The 21,203-nt window shown below is 41.1% G+C and overlaps 1 protein-coding gene across 13 annotated transcripts in view; it reads right to left on the bottom strand.

The window, feature by feature from the left end:
- trip12 (thyroid hormone receptor interactor 12) overlaps nucleotides 1-21,203 on the bottom strand; it is a 217,834-nt gene that overhangs the window by 110,566 nt on the left and 86,065 nt on the right. For all 13 annotated transcript variants that reach the window (XM_072571941.1, XM_072571936.1, XM_072571937.1 and 10 more), the window contains 7 exons: nucleotides 20,140-20,245; nucleotides 16,933-17,066; nucleotides 7,950-8,033; nucleotides 3,977-4,072; nucleotides 2,740-2,891; nucleotides 769-804; nucleotides 587-682 (listed from right to left, as the gene is read on the bottom strand). In XM_072571941.1, coding sequence (XP_072428042.1) covers nucleotides 587-682; nucleotides 769-804; nucleotides 2,740-2,891; nucleotides 3,977-4,072; nucleotides 7,950-8,033; nucleotides 16,933-17,066; nucleotides 20,140-20,245 — 704 coding nt within the window. The remainder of the gene's footprint in view (nucleotides 1-586; nucleotides 683-768; nucleotides 805-2,739; nucleotides 2,892-3,976; nucleotides 4,073-7,949; nucleotides 8,034-16,932; nucleotides 17,067-20,139; nucleotides 20,246-21,203) is intronic.

The following is a 21,203-nucleotide window of genomic DNA, read 5'->3' as shown; positions in this document are numbered from 1 at the left end:
GAGAAAGGCCTTGGAGGGATCTGAAAATCTAAGCATTTTTCAATGAAGAGCAGATATAGATCAGCAAACACAATGGATCAACTTAACACAGTTTTGCTGGCCTCAGATTTATGCAGAGGAACGGGGACTATCCTAAAAAAAAAATTGGCATCACAAAGATTAGGGACAACAAAATATATAGGTGAAGTTGTTAACAATAGACAAGTTGAGACAATGTCAGTACAGCAAAGTAATGGAATGATAACAAGGTCTCATTGACTGCTGAAATGTACTTGAAAATTCATCTCTTATTGTAGCTGTGACATTAGGTTTGCAAAGAGACTGATGTAGTCTCAAAGGTGGCGGCTGCAAGGACTGAAAACAACAGCCAATTGGAGGCAAGTTCAGGTTAGGGTCATCCAGTACTACATGGGTGGACAAGCAGTCTGCAACTTGGAGATTGTAGAAATGTTGAGGGGGAAGACAGTGCACAGATAGAGTTGAGTGTTATCAATGTACATTCGGAATTTGAATGCATATTTACAGTGAGGTCCGGGTAAGTGACTGCCAGTGAATTCAAAGTTTGCCATGTTCAAAGTATTCTCACCTTTTCCAGGAAGACTGGAATGGCATCAACCACCACAGCCGACGACCTCGGTAGAGCTTCCATCATGTAAGTCAAAGCTCTGCAAGCATGGTTCATCTGTCATATTAGAAATAAACAGAACAATTCAGTAAATTACAACCTCAAGATACATTTTAAAGAGTACTTCAGTAGGAAATACTTACAATGTCAAAGTTGTGCTCCATCTGTAACAAAGTTATCTATAAAGTAATAAGGAAACTTATTAATGAAAACAATTGATGCGCATATTGCAATAGTCAAGAACAGAGATTAGAAATTCTATTGTACATATTTTGAAACAGGTCAAGGCAATTAGTTGTCAAACAAGGTTAACAGTCACATTTCTGTCCAAATGTAATATTTAAATCAGACGGAAAAAAAAATCAAGTGAACCATTGTCAGTTGCATAATACAACATAACCTCTACCTTTGCATTCTACATCTTAATCATGTTCGACACAAAGCATAATTCTATTGGATGATTTCACCGAGAATGGTGAAGCCAGTCCTTTCTCTATTCTTAAACACAAATATTAAATCAACATGGTGGCTGGTTAGGAAATTACTTTGGAATGGTTACAATTATTTAGTCTTCAAAACAGATCTACATCAAAATGTGAATTTAACTAAAAAAATCCTTATGAAGTTTCAACTGGGTTTGTTAATATAACAAACAATTTAGGTTGGAAAATTCGGGATTAGCAGTTATTTGATGTCTGGATACATAAAATTTCTGTTGGGTTCTCGAGACACAGTGGTAGTGTCGCTACCTCTGAGCCAAGAGGCCCCAGTTCAAGTCCCTCTTGCTCCAGAGGTGCATAACAGTACCTGAACAGATTGATGATAAAATATGGGGGCAGCCAAAGTTTTAGATTAGATTGCCTACAGTGTGGAAACAGGCCATTCGTCCCAATAAGTCCACCCCGACCCTCCAAAGAGAACCCACCCAGTCCTATATCCCTCTAACTAATGTACCTAACACTATGGACAATTTAGCACGGCCAATTCACCTGACCTGCATATCTTTGGACTGTGAGGGGAAACCGGAGCACCCGGAGGAAACCCACACAGACACGGGGAGAATGTGCAAAACTCCACACAGACAGTCCCCAGAGGCTGGAAGCGAACCTGGGATCCTGGTGCTGTGAGGCAGCAGTGCTAACCACTGAGCAACCATGCCGCCCCCAGTGAATGGACTCTTTGTGCACAGTGTTTGTGTATTACTTTCTGTTCAACCAAACTCGTTCCAATCTATTAACGGGGACACCATTTATACTGTTGTACATGTGGACTAAACCCTTCGGTCACAGATGGAACTGAAATTCCAGTTTTGTATTTTTGAAAAGTATAATTTCATTTGCCACTTTATGATAGAACTATAAAGTGTTTCTATGCAAACTTTCAAGTAACTTAAAAAAAATTTCAGTTAAAAAGTCAAGAAGCTTGGTCAGAGTATGAATGTGAATTCCATCATCAGTTATAAACTAATAGACAATTTTGTATGCATAATGCTTTGGTTTGAAACTAAAGTTAATCCACCCAAACTTTTCATTGCAGATTCTGTCTTTTCATGTTGACTCTTCTTTACAATATTATTCTTTTTCCACATTGTGAGGCTACCAATATTTGTTACAAAGACGATCCTTATTTTTCCAGCAACTTACCAAAATGTATTTCGTTATGAGGCTAAGTTGCTGAAATTAGCATTAATGTACCAGACTTAAAACTGCAAGAATGTCAATTTTATTCACTACGAATTCATTCAAGGGTTAAGATTTAGGAACAAGACTAATTCACACCTTGCACTCAATGCTTTCATGACACACACAGTACCAATTGTGTACTTGCTCTGTACAGAAAAGTAAATCAGGCTGTAACTTCTTTCAGTATGTTCAGCATACAATTTTAGCTTTTCTAGCTAGTCCTAAGTGGTCAGTACTATCCTAGGGTTTAACCATGTCCACTGAGACAGATGCTTTACATTCTGAAAGCAAAGTTTATGCTTCAACATACTGAAATCAAAACACCATAACAAGCTACCATCTTTGAACTTTTGATTAGAATTGTACTTCTATACAGGGTCACAGACAACAGCTTCCATATATAAAAATGATTGAGTATTTTGTAACTCCTACCAAAGCTGGAACAACACTCTTCACTGGAAATCCTCCCAGGGTTTCTTCATTCCCCATCACCAACAACTGGCACATCTCGATAACTGCTTGAAGTTGTTGACTTTCATCTCCAGTAGCTTGTAGACCTTGTAGGAGCTGTTGTGCCTTTGAACCTGAGAAAATTGTATGGTGGAATTAGAAATTCTCTTTTCTAATTTCAAATATTACTTTTAACTCTACTTTGTCTCAAAGGAACACTTTCAGTCTGACAACGACATCATTATGTGGAATTGTGAAGACTTGCGCATGCTGACAAACATTTAAAATCATATATTAAACTGAACGCTTGTTGCAATAATAACTTTGGAGAAAAGTGCAATAATGATTACTAAATATGGCTCAGGAAAGATAGGAATGAAAAGAAAGGAGAGGCAATGTTAGTTAAAGAAAATATTGCACTACTGAAGGGAGCAAGGATTCTCTGAAGGTCATAAACAGAATCTATTAGATCTAAGAAACAATAACGGGACTATTACATGGCAGCACATTCTATCATTCAGTAACCAGTGGGAAAGAGACAGGGCAAATGTGCAAGCAAGTTATTACATGTAGAAACTATAGAATAATGAGGTGGAGTGAATGGGAAGCTTTAATTATTCCAACATAAAATAGATTAGTAATAGTGCAACAATGAGAGAGGCTAACAAGTTTATGAAATAGATTCTGGAGAATTTCCACCTGGCCAACATGGAACTGGGAACAAGATGGCTCAAGTGAATTCAGAGTCAACTTGAGAACATGGTTGTTCAATCAAAGTTTAGTTTGCTATAGAAAGTGACATGAACAAAATGAAGCAAAAAATTTAACTAGAAGAAAGTTAATTTCAGGGGAAAAAGAACCAAGCTGATCCAGGTATAAACAAGCAAACCAAATGAACTATGGGATTCCTTTACAAAGGATGTTGTTCCAGCACGATCACAATATATTGCCACAAGAGGGGGAAAATCAAGCCAACCAAAACATCAGGACAATCTGGACAAAAGAGAGCAAGATGACACTGAGCTCAATGATCAACCATGATCATATTGAGTGGCAGAACAGGCTGAAGGGGTTGAATGGCCTACTCTGGCTCCTGTCTTCCATGTTTTATACTATTATAGTTTTCAGACATTTTATCAAAGTTGCAGGGCAGCCAGCCAAGGACATGGAAAGGAACTAGCAGAGTTGTTCCTAATAGTTCATTTCCAGCATTACTCACTTGCTCCACTTCCAATTGTTCGATGAAATAGCTGGGACATTCGTGGTCCAAGGGGGCCAAAAAGATGGGGTGGAAGGCCACGTGCCTCTAGTAGAGCTGAAACAAGATAAACACATGATTAAGTACTGATAAAGCATGAGCGAATATTAGCAATTGGAATTAAACACTTTTCTGCAATTTGAGCGATTTTGATCTCTATTGTGCACAGTTCAATTCATATTTCAATCAAAAGCAAACAAGGATTAATCAGAGGCTAAACCTTGGTCATACATGCTCCTGAGGAGTTTCTAACCACATTGCTGGACCAACACTAAGACTGGCTGCGGCGTCCTTCAAAACACCTGCATCTGACGCATTGTTGCTCATCTATTGATGAAATCCTCATTCTTTCCTTTGTTACCTGTAGATTTGGCTATGTCAAAGCAGTACTAGCTGGCCCACTGCAGAGGTGGTAACGTAGAACTAATGTCACTGGGCTAGTACTCCATAATTTTTATTCCTGATGAAGGGCTTTTGCCCAAAACGTCGATTTCGAAGCTACTTGGATGCTGCCTGAACTGCTGTGCTCTTCCAGCACCACTACTCCATAATCAGAGTCTGATGTCCTGGGGATTAGGGCTAAATTTTGTTTTATTCATTTGTGGGACTTGGGCGTTGCTGGCCAGCATTGATAGCACATCCCTACGTGTCCTTGAGAAGGTGGTGGTGAGCTGCCTTCTTGAATCGCTGCAGTCCACTTGCTGTGGGTGAACCCAAAATGCAGTCGGGAGGGAATTCCAGGATTTTGACCCAACAAGTATGAGGGCATGGCACTATATTTCCAAGTCAGGGTGGTGAGTGGCTTAGAGGGGAACTTGCAGGGGTGGTGTTCCTAAGTCCCTGCTGCCCTTGTCCTTCCAGATGGAAGTGGTTGTGGGTTTGGAAGGTGCAGTATGGAGGATCTTTGGTGAATTGTTACAGCGCATCTTGTTGGTTGGCATCAAGCTTCAAGTGTTGTTGGAGCTGCACTCACCCAAGCCATCAGGGAGCATTCCATCACATTCCTGATTTGTGCCTCGTAGATGGTGGATTGACTTTGGGGTGTCAGGTGGTGAGTTACTCACCGCAGTATCCCTCATCTCTGACCTGCTCTTATAGCTACTGCTTATGTGGCTAGTCCAATTGAGTTTCAACCTGGTCAATGGTAACCCAAAGGATGCTGGCAGATTACATTCCCTACAGTGTGGAAACAGGCCCTTCAGCCCACAAGTGCACACCTACCCTCCGAAGAGTAACCCACCCAGACCCAATCCCTTAACTAATGCACCTAACAATATGGGCAAGTTAACATGGCCAATTTACCTAACCTGCACATTTTTGGACTGTGGGAGGAAATCGGAGAACCCTGAGGAAACTCATGCAGACATGGGGAGAATGTGTAAACTCCACACAGACAGTTGCCAGAGGTGAGAATTGAACCAGTGGCTAACCACTGAGCCGCAGTAAGACCATTGAATGTCAAGGGGCAGTAGTTAGACTGGCTTTTATTGGTGATGGTAATTGTCTGGCACGTGTGGCGCAAATATTACTTGTCACTTGTCAACCAAGTAACATAAGTGATATTGTCCAGATCCCACCATGGCAAATAAAATTTGAATTCAATAAATTAATCCGGAATTAAAAACTACATCTAATGGAAACCATGAAACCACAGTGGATTGTCTAACAACTCACCTGATTCACTGGTGCCCTTTAGGGAAAAGATACCTATCATCCTTACCTAGTCTGGCCTAAATGTGATTCTAGACCCACAGTGATGGAGTTTATATTTAATCACAACACTGGGCAACGAGGGATGAGCACTAAATGCTGGTTGAGCTACAACAGTCATCCCATGAACTCATACAGGAAGAAGAGGATATCGAAACCTCAGCTGCCTTTGTCCTAACTTTCACAAACCTTCACCCCTTTTCTTATTCATCTACAGTGGCTCCTAAGTAAGCATCACTCAATTCTCACACTTGCTTCCAAATTCTTCAATGGGCTCAACCTTCCCTCTAAGCTCCAAGATATTCACATCTCCAATGCAGGCCTCAAACAACCCAGATTTTAGATCACTCTCCCAAACTAGCCATGCTCTCAGCTGCAAAGCTTTGGAACTCACTTAACTTCTGAAGACACTGTTTAGCTGGATGTAGGTTTGCTCACTGGGCTGGAAGGTTCATTTTCACACGTTTTGTCACCATACTGGGGTAACATCAGTAAGCCTCTGGAGAACCTCAACCTGAGCTACAAATCTTCTCAAAACTCACTAACATTGTTTAGTCTTCATCTATAAAAACAACTGTTCAAATTAAACCTGTGGCCATCTGATGCGTTGTCTTTATCAGCACACTGTCCTCCAAGAATAGGCTTACTCTTTAAACAGCTTGTTGTGCAGAAAATGTGGCAGCCAGTTTCTATGTTATAGGTGATGACACTACAAGAGTTCATTGCTGGCTGTAATGCATTGCAATTTCCAGTGTTTTAACAAAGTGCAATATGAAAGTATCTCATTCTGTTTTGCTGCAGCTTGATGTTAATGTTTTTTCCCCATGAAACATCTTGGGATGACTTAATGCATTCAAAAAGGTACCAGTACAATTGTGTTTTTGCAGTAATCCAGCAATAAACATTTTTTTTTTAAATCAAGTGAGCAAAAATAACTTTCACCCTGAGAAACCAATACCACAGACATGGCAACAACATCCTTGAGCGTTAATGTTACAAAGGCAATGTTATTGACATTAATTTAAATGTTTCAAATTGGGATGGAGGGAGAATCAGACGAGAGCACAAGTACAAATGAAACATGCAGATGCAGCAAGAAAAAACAGAGTACATTACCTATGAATAACACAACATCAAACATGCACAATACAGGCTTATTGCAAGCAAATAATAGTAACCTTATCACAATGATTTCAGAAGTTTATCATGTAATACAACTTGTTGCCAATGAAAGCTTTAGGTTCAAGATCAAATTTAAAGCACCCTATGCATTTTCCAAATTGATTACAGCAAGAAACCAAAACCATTATGTAGTACCTTTCACTCTCGCCAGTTATTCACAAAGCAGAGGTACAAATTAAGTGGTTTTGAAGTGCAGCCACTGCTATAAATGTTAAGTAGTATGGCTAAAAATTACAACACCAGGTTATAGTCCAACAGGTTTATTTAGAAGTACAAGCTTTCGGAGCACTGCAGGACCATACGACAATAATTTAATATAAAAAGATAAAAAAGTGTCATACAACTGATGCGATGTATTGAACAAACTAAATTGCTTTTAAGTCTTTATTCACTTAGAATGGGTTGCAGATTTCCATTCATTAATATGTAAACCCCAGAACTTCTTTCAAGTGACATTCCTGGGATAACCGAAGGTATCATAAACAAAAAGTTGACATCTGAGCTCAGACAAGGTATTAAAAGGTGTGGGGTTAGACTCTGTCTGTATTCCAACCTTGAGTCATCTGACAAGGAGCAGCACTCCAAAAGCTTCAAACAAACGTGTCGGTCTATAACCTGGTGTTGTGCGACTGACAAAAAAATATTAGGGATCATTAAAAACTTAACCTGCAATGTCAGTTTAATGTCCAGGTGGCACTGCAAGTGGTGACTTTAAAACCAAATTGTTGAGATTTTGCAACTATTCTGTTAAAATTCAGGAACTTACTGAATCAGTGGACATTTATAAAATATTAGAATCCAAATGAGCTGGTTCATATTATGTAATTTTACTTTCCTTCCATACTTAATATCCACCAACTGTAAAACAGTATCATAACAGTATCTGCACCTCAAAAACAACTCACCAAATTGTCAAATTCTTCACAACAATCAAAGAGGAACGGAGTTACTTTTCTGTGCGAGATAACACACAGCTGACTTTCCGGGATCTTAGATTATGGGAAGAGGGCCACTTCACAAATTTGATCTAGTATTTTCTTACCTTGTAGGCGGCCCATTTCAGAATCATCTGACTCGCTCTCTCCAGAAGTTGGCATTCCAACAGCTCCAGCAACAGAACTAGAAGCTGAGGTAAATAAAGCAATAAATTGCATTAAAATGCATTCAGTGTAACAAAATTAAGTTACTGTAGATTACAGAAGTAATCTTTGAAGCCTCCAAAAACCCTTTCAACAGGATCAACTTACAGATGTAGATAGTGATTAGCACTGGCATCTCTCAGTGCAAGGGACCTGGGTTCAATTCCAGCCTTGGCTGACTGTCTGCATGGAGTTTACACATTCTTCCCATGCCTGTATAGGTTTCCTCCCACAGTCCAAAGATGTGGGGGATAAGTGGATAGACCATGCTAAATTGCCCCAAAATGTCCAGGGATATGCAGATTAGGTGGATTAGCCATAGGACATGTAGGCAGCATCCAAGGAGCAGCTGCCTGAACTGCTGTGCTCTTCCAGCACCACTAATCCAGAATCTGGTTTCCAGCACCTGCAGTCATTGTTTTTACCTCATAGGACATGTAGGGTTATGGGGACAGGTATCATGTTAGAAGATTAAATGGGACTCTCTGGGCATTAACACAATAGTAGAGTTAGACTGCAAAGCTGAACATTCTGGAAGTGGATGGGGGCAACATTGTCTCACAGTTAGCGCACAGGAATGTGGATGACTATCCATTGTGTCTAATGGAAGTGAGAATTATAGTCATTTGCTGCTACTCCCCCTACCATTGTCAATTTAACTCATTTAAATCTCTTCCATTCAGAAATGCTTTCTGGCCATCTCCTAAAACTAGGTATGACACACCTTCGTCGTCTTGGAGAATCATGGAGTCACAAAATCGTCTGAATAACAATTCCCCAGGATCAGGGCATTAACATTATTTCAGAGGATGATCGCATCATACCATTGTAGCTGGGGTAACATGTGACTGAGGGGGACCGGGGCTGTCTTGAGTGGCATGTGACAGTGGGAGAGTAGCCAGAGTATCTGGGAGCATGACCAACAGACCTGTACAAAGGGGATGCGTTTTCTTTGTTCAGGGCCTCACTTTGACTCTACTTCACACACCTGCAAAGCGGGTCAAAGGGGGTCACCGAGCTTGTACAGGCTTTAATAAACTTTAACTGTTTGCAGAAGTCGGTGTGTAGGAATTGCATCTATTGTGTGAAACCGTGGAAAAACAGGTTAACAGAGGGTGGGACAGGTCTAACTGGTGGTCTTCTGAGGGTCAGTGTAGCCCTGATGGACAAAATGGCATATGGGGATTCTATTCTGCTTTAAATCAACGTGTCCTGAAATGTTATCACACACCTTTGGAGCAGGTAGAACTTGAACCCAAACCTCGTGGCCCAGAGACAGAGGCGCTACCACAGCGCAAGAATCCTCAGGGATCAACTAATATGCAGAGAACCAAATGTGAATGGCTAATGTTGGGTGGTTGCTGTTTTGAAATGAAAGCAGCATACTAACAACAGTTCAATTAAATGATCTATTGAATAAATGTAATTTTCTCAGGCGACCTTTAGGCAACACCAAAGCATTTTAATATAAAAATAAAAGTGCAGAGGCTGGAATTCTGAAAAAACAAACTGAAATTGGAGAAACTGAACAGGTTTGGCAGCATCTGAACAGCTCTGAAGCATCACTGGACTCGAAACATGCATTCTGCTTCTCTCTCTACAGATGCTGCAAGACCTGCCGAGTTTTCCCAAAGCATTTCAGAACTGTTGAATTTTCCAAAAAAAAGTTTTCAAATTCATTGAGTAACTTTGGCTACAGGATCACAAGAATCTCTTTCCAAATCAGACTGCGTCCCTCCACAATAAACTATCTTTCTCTTTTATCCGACAAGTTGGATAACCCACATTTGAGATGAGCTGATGACACTTGATGCACTAAAAACATCCCATTTTTTGATAATGAAGCCAGATAAAACATCAAACAGGGCAGCAGCATTTATAGTTCCCTACTCATGAATGCCTTGCATGCTGCTTTGCTAAGTAACAAAGAAGATTGATGAGGGCAAGTGGTAGATATGATCTATATGGTCTTCAGTAAGGCATTCGAAAAGTTTGCCCATGGGAGACTGATTAGCAAGGTTAGATCTCATGGCATATAGGGAGAACTAGCCATTTGGATACAGAACTGGCTGAAAAAGGTAAAAGACAGAGGGTGGTGGTGGTGGAGGGTTGCTTTTCAGACTGGAGGCCTATGACCAGTGGAGTGCCACAAGGTTCAGTGCTGGGTCCTCTACTTTGTCATTTATATAATGATTTGGATGCAAGCATAAGGGGCACAGTTAGTAAGTTTGCAGATGACACCAAAGTTGTAGGTGTAGTGGACAGCGAAGATTACCTCAGATGGATCCAGTGGCTTGAGAAGTGGCAGACAGAGTTTAATTGAGATAAATGAGAGGTGCTACATTTTGGGAAAACAAATCTTAGTAGGATACTTAACGGTAAGGTCCTAGGGAACGTTGCTAAACGAAGAGACCTTAGAGAGCAGGTTGGAATATTGCGTGCAATTCTGGTCTCCTTCCTATCGGAAAGATGCTGTGAAACTTGAAAGGGCTCAGAGAAGATTTACAAGGATGTTGGATTTGAGCTAGAAGGAGAGATTGGATAGGTTGGGGCTGTTTTCCCTGGAGCATTGGAGGCTGAAGGGTGACCTTATCGAGGTTTATAAAATTATGAGGGGCAGGGATAGGATAAATAGACATGATCTTGTCCCTGGGGTGGGGGAGTCCAGAACTAGAGGGCATAGATTTAGGGTGAGAGGGGAAAGATATAAAAGAGACTAAGGGGCAATGTTTTCATGCAGAGGGTGATACGTGTATGGAATGAGCTGCCAGAGGTGGTTGAGGAGGTTGGTACAACTGCAATATTTAAAAGGCATTTGGACGTGTATAGGCCGGGTGCTGGCAAGTGGGATCAGATTAGGTTGGGTTAGCTGGTCAGCATGGACAGGTTGGATCGAGGGGCCTGTTTCCATGCTATACATCTCTATGACTCTAAGGACACTTTGGAATTGGACAAAAACAGGGAGTTACATGAACCTAAAACACCAAGTGTAATGTCCATCTCAGTCCAGACAGTTCAGGAAGTGACATAGTCCCAACAGAAAGTAAATTGCTAAGGTATACTTGGAGAGTACCTTTGTACAGTTTTTAAAAGTACAGTGGTTTCAATAAAGGCAGGGACCTTTGATTATAAAAGTAGCAATTCAAACGTGGGAAGGTCTCTATCTTAATTGTCTAAGAAAGAGTAACTAGCCTAATCTAAAGTCATGACAGAAGACCTCAGACCCATAACGTGCTCTTGTTGTGCAATGTGGGAAAATGGAGTATTGTGCAGTTTTGGGCCCTGTATCTCAGGATGGATGCACTGGCCTTTGAGCGTGTTCAGAGGAGGTACACGAAAATGGCCCCAGGAATGAAAAGCTTAGCACGAGGAACTTTTGAGGACTCTGGGTTGATACTCGATGGAGTTTAGAAGGATGAGGGGGGATCTAATTGAAACATAAAGAATACTGAATGGCCTGGACAGAGTGGATGTTGGGAAGTTACTTCCATTGTGGGCGGCACGGTGGCACAGTGGTTAGCACTGCTGCCTCACAGCGCCAGAGACCCGGGTTCAATTCCTGCCTCAGGCAACTGTCCGTGTGGAGTTTGCACATTCTCCCCGTGTCTGCGTGGGTTTCCTCCAGGTGCTCCGGCTTCCTCCCACAGTCCAAAGATGTGCAGGTCAGGTGAATTGGCCATGCTAAATTGCCCGTAGTGTTAGGTAAGGGGTAAATGTCAGGGTATGGGTGGGTTGCGCTTCGGCGGGGCGGTGTGGACTTGTTGGGCCGAAGGGCCTGTTTCCACACTAAGTGATCTAATCTAATTGGAAGGTGCAACTAGTACCCAAGGGCACAGCCTTAGAGTAAAGGGAAAGACCCTTTAGAATGGAGACAAGGAGAAACTTCAGCCAGAGTCTGATGAATCTATGGAATTCTATGCCACAAAAGGCTGTGGGGGCCAGGTCATTGAGTATATTTAAGACTGAGATAGATAGATTCTTGAGTATCAAGGTAATAATCAAGGGCTATAGGGAGAAAGTGGGAGAATGGAGTTGAGAAACCTATCAGCCATGATTGAATGGTAGAGCAGACTTGATGGCACCTGAATGGCCTAATTTCTCCTCCTGTGTATAATGGTCTTATTAGGGATGTTTCCAGTTATGGACGACACCAAATTTGGTGGCATAGTAGAGACAGTGAAGGAGGTTTTCCCAAGATTACAAAAGAATTTTGATCAAATAAGTCAATGGGCTGAAAAATGGCAGATTGAGTTCAATCTGGATACATAAGAGGCATTGCATTTTGGTACAACAAGTAAGGATAGGGCTTATACAATTAATGGTAGGGCCTTGGGTAATTTTGTAGAAGAACGATATCGGGGTGTACGTATGTATTTCTCCAAAGTTTGTGTCACATATAATCAGGGTGAATAAAAAGGCGTTTGGCATGCTAGCCTTCATTGCTCAGTCCTTTGTGCTGGGAAGTCATGTTGAAGCTGTACAGGACATTGGTGAGGCCTCTTCTGGAACACTGTGTCCAGTTCCAGTTGCCCAGTTATTGAAGGATATTATCAAGCTGGAAAGGATTTAGAAGAGATTTATCAGGATGTTGGCGGGTATAGAACGTTTGAGTTATAAAGAAAGACTGGATAGACTGGGGTTTTCTTCACTGGAGCATAGGAGATTGAGAAGCAACTGGATAGTGTTAATGGTTATTGACTTTTCCCTAAGATAGACAATTTCAAGACTCGGGGGGCATATTTTAAAGTGAGAGGAGAGAGAGAGATTTAAGAAAAAAAGACATGGGGGCTTTTTTTTTTAAATACAGGTGATTAGTGTGAGAAATGAACTTTGAGGAAGCGGTGAATGTGGGAACAATTACATTTAAAAGACATTTTGATAAGTCCACGAATATGACCAATTTGGAGGGATATGGGCCAGGAGCAGGCAGGTGGGAGTACTTTAGTTAGGAAATAGGCTCAGCACAGACTAGTTGGACTGAAGTCTGTTTCTGTGTTGTACGACTCTACGCGAGTCAGGAAGGAAGTCAAGGAGCCCTTGGTGGCCATTCCCTTCTTAAACAGATATACCACTTTGGATACTGGGGACATGGCCTCTCAGGGGAAAGCAGCATTAGCCAAGTCATAGATTCACAGGTGGCTCTGCTGCAGAGAAGGGGAGGAAATGAGTGTTAGGGCTACAGTGACAGTCAGTAGTAAGGGGCACAGACTCTACTTGTGTGGTTACAGATGAGAGGCCAGGATAACATGTTGCCTGCCTGGTGCCAGGGTCAGAGGGGTCACTTTAAGTGGGAGAGCGAACAGCCAAATGATCATGGTACAAATGGGTGAGGATTTGAAAGTAGTATATAGGAATTTAGGAGATAAATTAAGCACCTCAAAATGTAGTAATGTCAAGATTACTCCCAATGCCATGTGCTAGTGAGAGCAGGAATAAGCAGATAGATCAGATTAATGCATGGCAATCGAAATGGTTTATTCGAGAGGGGTTTAGATTCTTGGGGCATTGGGACGGTTTCTGGGGAAGGTGGGACCTGTACAGGCTAATGGGTTGCATCTGGGCAGAGCTGGGACAAAACAGCCTCATGGGGTTTTTGAGAGTTCCACTGGTGAGGTTTCTAAATTAGTATGGCATGGAATTGGGAACCAGAGCGTAGGCTTAGAGGAGTCAGATTCAGATTAGGAAACGGGAGATAGTGATGTAGTCAGCAACTCCAAAAGACAAAAGTAGTGAGGATTTACCAAGTGTCCAAAGGAAACTGACAGGGCTGAGCTATTCATACTTCAATGCAAACCGTATTACCAACAAGGCAGATGAACTAAGGGCACAGATATAGAAAAGGCATATTGCTGCCATGCGTCAAAAGTAAACCTGGTTAAAGTAGGAGCAAAATTGGCAGCTTAAATTCCCTACATATACAGAAGAATTTTCAGGCAGAATAGAGTGGCTGACAATAAAAAATAAAGTGTAACAGTATTGGTTAAAGAATCAATTATAGTTTGAGAAGGGATGATATAATAAATGGGTGAACAAATGAAGCTTAATGCATTGACCTTGGAAATATAAAAAGGGGCAGTCACACCATTTGAAGTACACTACAGACATGTCAAACAGTGAGACGTTCAAAGGAAATATCAAATAATTATAGGCCAGTTAATTTTACTTTGATTGGTAAATTGTTAAAATCAATCCTGGGAGATCAGATAAATTGCCGCTTAGAAAGGATATGGGCCGGGTACTAGCAGGTGGGACTAGATTGGGTTGGGATATCTGGTCGGCATGGACGGGTTGGACCGAAGGGTCTGTTTCCGTGCTGTATGACTCTAGTCAGGGATAGTCGTCAGCATGGCTTTAAGGGAAGGTCATGTCTTGCAAATTTGATTGAATTTTTTGACAAAGTGACAGGAAGGATCAAGGAGAATAGTGCAGTGGATATTAGTGAGACATTTGACAAGGTCCCACGTGATTGACTGGTCAAAAACTTAAAAGCCTATGGGATACAAGGTAATGTGTTGAAATGAACCCAAAGTTGGCTTAGTAACAGGAAACAAAGGGTAATGGGCAATGGCCGTCTTTGTGAATGGAAAGCTCTTTCAAGTGGGGCTCCACAGGGCTTGGTGTTGGGGTCCCTGCTCTTTGTTTTATACATTAATGAATTGGATTTGGACATGGGTGGGGGGAGGGAGCACGGGAGGGAAGGAAGAGAAATTGGGAAAATTGCAGGAAACACAATAATTGGCCGTGTAGTGGATTATGTAGAGGATAGCTGTAAGCTCCAAAATGATACAGATAAGTTAGTGAAGTAGTCAGGGAAGTGGCTGATGGACTTCAACTCTGATAAATGTGTGAGGCAATGCATTTAGGGAGGTCAAACAGTAAAGGGAATACACTGAGGGGGGGGTAGGTGAAGTGGGAGATCTTGGCATGCAAGTGCACATCACTAAAACAGGTAGGTAAGGTTGTAAAGGCAGCACGTGGAATGCTCTCCTTCACTGGCAGGGACATAGAATACAGAAGTAGGGATATGATGATGCCACAACTGCAATAGTGCACAGTGTTCTGGTCACTACATTACATCATTGCTCTGTAAAGAGTGCATAAAAGATTTAGTAGAAATTGGAGATTGATGCTGTTTTCCTCAGAACAGAGAAGACGGAGTGGTGACTTGATTTGAGATATACAAAATTACGAGGGATAGAGAGAGTAGACAAGAGGAACCTCCTTCCAGTAGCAGAGTTCAATAAACAGGGCTCATAGATACAGGGGCTAAGTGGCAGGGGGAATGAAGGGGACGTGAGGAAAGATGCTTTTATGCAGTCAGTGGAGGTGCCTGGAGTTTGCTGCCCGGAGTTTGCTGCCCAGAGTTGGTGGTGGAGGCAGAGACCCTAAAAAGAACTGTGATCTGTACCACTAATGCCATAAGCTGCAGGGCTATGGACCATGTGCAGAAAAATGAGATTAGAAAGGGCATCTGGGTGTGTTTTGGTCAACATGGACATCATTAGCTGAATGATCCCCTTCCATACATTGCATAAAATATGGAGATTCAGAATTGAAGGTGATTTAGTGGTTTGGATCAGAAATTGGCTAGTTCAAAGACGACAGAGGGTGGTGGTTGATGGGAAATGTTAGTCATGGAGCTCAGTTACCAACAGTTTGCCGCAAGGATCTGTATTGGGACCATTGCTTTTTGCCATCTTTATAAATGATCTGGACGTGGGTGTAGAAGGATGGTTTAGTAAATTTGCGGATGGCACTAAAGTAGGCAGAATTGTGGACACTGCCGAAGGATGTTATGGGTTACAGAGGGACATAGATAAGATGGAGAGCTGGGCTGGGAAGTGGCAAATGGAGTTTAATGCGGAAAAGTGTGAAGTAGTTCACTTCGGAAGAAGGAATAGGAATGTAGAGTACTGGGCTAATGGTAAAATTCTTGGTAGTGTAGATGAACAGAGATCTCAGTGTTCAGGTGCATAAATCCCTGAAAGTTGCCACCCAGGTTGATATGGTTGTTAAGGCGGCATATGGTCAATTGGCTTTTATTGGTAGGGGGATTGAGTTTCAGAGCCATGAGGTCATGCTTCAGCTGCATACGACACCAATAAGGCTGCACCTGGAGTATTGTGTACAGTTCTGGTCACCGCATTATAGGAAGGATGTGGAAGCTTTGGAAACGGTTCAGAGGAGATTTACTAGGATGGCGCCTGATATGGGGGGGGGGGGGGGGGGGGGGGGGAAGAGAGAAGAGAGAAGGTCTTACAAGGAAAAGCTGAGAGAACAGAGGTTGTTTTTGTTGGAGAGAAAGTTAAGAGGTGACTTAATCAAGATGTATAAGATAATCAGTTTTAGATAGGGTGGACAGTGAGAGTCCTTTTCCTCAGATAGAGAAGGGTAACACGAGGGGACATAGCTTTGTATCGAGGGGTGAAAGGTTTAGGACAATATCAGAGCTAGTTTGTTTACTCAGAGTAGGGAGGTGGAACAGCCTGCATGCAACAGTAGTAGACTTGCTGATGTTAAGGGTACTGGTCATACATATGGACAATAATGGAATGGTGTAGGTTAGATGGGCATCAGATTAATTTCATAGGTCGGCGCAGCATGGAGGGCTGAAGGGCCTGCACTGCGCTGTACTATGTTTTATGTCCTATGTTCTAGATATTACTGAAGCATTGCAACACAAGAATAGGAGTAGGCCATTCAGTCTCTCCAGCCTGTTCCACCTTTCAGTAAGATGATGGCTGATCTATGGCTAAATTCCATTGGTTTTAGACTCTATTTTGTAATCTTACACTAAGCATTTTTGCCACATTGTATTCTGAGAAATATTATACATCACTTCACTTTCAAGTCACCAGACCTGGAGATAATGGATTGTTTTTCTACCTGATGCTCCTTGAGGTACATCTTCTGTGCGTGAAGACGAATTTGCTCCATCCTGGTTGTTGTCAGGATCTGCCATCTTCTCCTGTCGGCGAGCCTCAGATGCTCCTCTTTTGCCCAGGCCAGAGCCTCGCCGACTATTTCCGGGAGTGGTTATATTAAAAAAAAACAATTATTTCCACGATCTGTGATATCAAGCAATTGCAATTTGAGCTATTTAACAATACTACACATTCACCTATTTTCCAGGAAGGGTGATAAACAGCTGGATTTACATATCTAAGTTTAGTGATAGTACAATGCAAGGTGGGAATCAAGCTGTAAGAAAAGAGGCTGCAAAGAGATATAGGTGAGTTAACAAAGTAGGAAACAAGGTGGAGGTGGGAATAGATTGTGAAGTGCAAAGTTATTCTTTCTGCTTTCAGAATAGAACAGCTTTTTTTTTGTTGAAGTAGTTTGAGCATTCTAAATGATGATGTACAAAGAACACTGACATGCAAGAACAGTAAGCAAGGACAAGGCAATGGCATGTTGACATTTATTTCAAAGGGGTTGGACGAGAATAACAAGTCTTGCTGCAGTTATACAACCTTTGGTGAGACACCCGATGCATTGTACACAATTTTTGTCTCCATATTCATTGGAAGTGTTACATGAAACTTCATTAGATTTCTTCCTGCAGAGGGTAATCCTACCACTCTTTTTAAATTCACTAACGCACTGTGGGCACTGGTAGCTGGCACAGTTATGAGTCAACCACATTTTTTTGGGCCCAGTCATTTGTAGGCCAGACCAGCTAAGGACAACAGTTTCCTAAAGAGACATTAGTGAACCATAATCAGATTTTTCTGACAAATCAACAAAGCTTTATGGGCATCATTGAATTTTAATTCCAGATTTTTGTTCAATTTAAATTCTACCATCTGCCATTGTGCAATGTGAACCCAGAACGTTACCCTAGGATTACCAGCACAGTGGTAATACCATGAGGCTATTTCCTCCCCTTAAATTATGAATGAGCAGTTCAGTAACTTGGACCTTTGCTACCTTGGACTTTGGTAGAATTCAGGGTGATCACATGCAAACGTGCAAAGTTGTGAGGGGGCTTGGCAACTTCAATTGGAATTTCTACTCCTACTGAAATAACACCATTGCTAAATATCACCAATTTTATCTTGTTTTTGCAACAGTTTGATTAGCTCTGTATCCAATTGCATCATTTTAGTCTACATTTCAAGTCAAAAATTCTATACCTGCATACAGGTGTTAACAGTTTATTAGACCCTCCAGAGACCCTACACAGTTCAACACCAACAGATATACCAGCTGAAACCTAAGACTAAAGCAAGGAGTAATTATAATGTTGCTACAAAACCCGAATCTTATCAAAGCACTTAATCAGGGAGGAATGGTTGTTAGGAAGTAAAAACAAAAAACTGTGGATGATGGAAACCAAACATAAAAGCAAAGTGTTAGAGAAACTCAGCAGCATCTATCAAGAGAAATACGAGTAACTGGTAGATAGTTAGGAAAAATGTTTTCCTTCACAACTGAAGCTATAACTCTCAGACTTCAAGAAAAATAGCATTTAACTCAAATAACGTTGAACACAAATACACTTCTTTTCCACTCAAGTTAAGGTCCCACTTAAATTTTTATATTCTACAACAAGCTACATGGCCACTCTTTCAAAAAAAATTAGCATTTATATTTCTAGATTCATTCTTTGAACAGCTTATTTACTCCAAACATTTTTTTTTGGAGGAATGACTAGAAATCCTGAATTTAACTACCAACCATGACAACAGAAGATGCTAAGTGATTGCCAATGTTGTTTGGGCCTCTGCTAGTTATTTACAAAAAAAATTCAATGATACTTTGTAACAAGTCATTTGAAAGCAGTTCTAGCATTCTCCTTTAACATTAATACAAAACAATGGTCAGTTAGTGGCCCTGTATTCTCATGTAGTACACAAAGATTTGTTTTAATTTTGGTTCCTGCTAATCTGCTGTAGTATCATCATTTTGGAGCAGTTTCCATAGCTATTGCCTGATCAACCCTCACGGATGACCTTCTAGCTTATAGCCTCTGCCCAACCTAACCCAGCTTTCTTGCTAATTCTTGTTTCATCAGCATCCCCACTCGCCTCTCCTGAGCCTGAATGGCAATTGTGGACTGAGATGTGCACAGGTAGAGGTCGGTTCAACTTGCAAGAGGTAAGTTCTCCCAGCTGATTCAGGATCAACTTTTCAAAGGGGAAAGTCATCTCCTGGTAACAGATCCTGACAAGGAGACAATGCTATCACTCATACATGGAATATATTGAGACACTAGGCTGGGAAAGGACTCATTGGTGGTAAAACCAGGGAAGCATCAACCTGTAGTATTCAGCCTGTTTACACACTGCATCTGGAAGTTTCACCCAATGGGCTTTAAAACCCTGGCAGGGTGTGGATGAAGAAATTTCTGATCCAAAAAAAAAATGGAGTTGATCATAAATTCACTTGAAGAGAAAACTTACCTCTTGCAAGTTGAAGGTGCTCTTCCTGCCTCTTGTCACTCATCTGTACAAGTCATATTCACAGTGAGGATACAAGAGGGGGGAGGGGGTGGGAGAGAACACTGGCAGCAAAAGGATGGGTTAAGAAACAAGGGAGGTCACAAGTCCAAGGATCAGCAAGAGGATTCATCAGAAAGTGACAAGAGTTTTAAGCCAAAAGGGGTGGCGAGAGGCTCTACAGCAATCAAGAGGGTTAATCTGAGTGGTGAGTCAAATGGACTGCAAATAGTAAAACCAGTTTAGATTTGTTAGGTTTTAAAGATTGATTGGTTTTAATTTGATAATATGGGAATTTAATGTGCCAAAATAAAACAACATTCCAACTTAAGGATACAACTATTTGACAGTAGAGAACATAACTAGTGCTGAAAAAGACAATTTGTCAAAGATTTCAGTCTTGTGCTCATCAGGACAATTCACAAGGGTTTGCGTATGAAGAGGAAGGTCCTTCAGAATCGAGCTACAGTTTTTACATTGGTTAAAGACTAAGTGAATCAAACTTGTTAAAACTAAAGTTTCAGCTGCCTTTCTGAAATTCGCAACTTTCTGCATACCTAAGGCATAAACATAAAAGACCATTTAAGGTCATGCAAGCTGTCAGGTGCTTGCACTACAGTTCCATACACATGTTGAATTCTAGAAGGATTACCTGGTACTAGCACACGAGCCCGTGGTCTTTTGCCGTGTGCTCCGCCTCAAACTGGGGAGCTCTGCTGGTGGGGATTCACTGCGCTTCTTAGTGGACCTTCTTAAGCCTTTAAAAAGTTCAACAGTAGAAATCAGTGAAAATGTACATCAGGGAGAAATACCTGTGCTGTTCTAATAACTAAAAGCTTTTACAATGGCATGTTGGCAGAGAGTTTGCTAATATACACTAAAAGACTTTCAGCAAAGTAAAATTTCTATCAACTTGCATTGCAATTTATCCTGTGCTGCCCTTAAAGTTCAAACTAATTAGCTTAATTTCACAGCAAGGTTCAATAAAATGGCCATTGGACAGTTAAAACGAACAAAAGGATGTGCGAGTGTCTATGAATTAGTATGGTTGCATAATATCCAAAACACCTAGTTTAGAATATTCATAGTTCATCCTGCCATCCCCCACCTCCAAGTCTTAACACCAAAATAATGCTTCATTTCCCATCATACAGGGATAAGAAAATCCTCCTTGTGAAGTCCCTATAATTAGTCGGTCATTGTTGCTTCTTCAGAAATGAACCATCTCTTTTCAGTTTAAAAAATTAACTTTATTAATAAGGTCATCATAACTTCAAAATTATCCTTTTAACGCAGCTTTCCTTCCAGTAGACTCCAAAGGTCATATTACCTTTACTTGCCAAAGTTATTTTTTAAAGAATGTTGTATTTATCATAATACTACTGCTCATACCAGGGTATAGTTCAGCATTTCAGGGAGTTAAAACATGCAAGCTTCTTTAAACTATTTTGAAATTAAGTTCATTTAAACAAACAAAAATTGAACTCTGTTAATGATGCAGCATTTCATTGTAATAAAGACACACTAGGATAAAATCCAGATTAATTATCTATGTTAAGGACGTGCAAGAACATAGACCAAAGGGTCATAAACTTGACACTAGTTGAATATACAGTAAGATTAGGTGCTCAACAAGGGACAGACTTCAAATCCTTTTCTTGCTTGGGGAAGCTGTAGGGTCTGCAATAATTGTCAGCACAAGGCCAGGTGTTTATT

Source organism: Chiloscyllium punctatum, chromosome 6 (genome assembly GCF_047496795.1).
Source record: "Chiloscyllium punctatum isolate Juve2018m chromosome 6, sChiPun1.3, whole genome shotgun sequence".
Classification (NCBI taxonomy): Eukaryota; Metazoa; Chordata; class Chondrichthyes; order Orectolobiformes; family Hemiscylliidae; genus Chiloscyllium; species Chiloscyllium punctatum.
The sequence above is the reverse complement of the archived record's forward strand: the minus strand, read 5'-3'. Positions and strand labels throughout refer to the sequence as shown.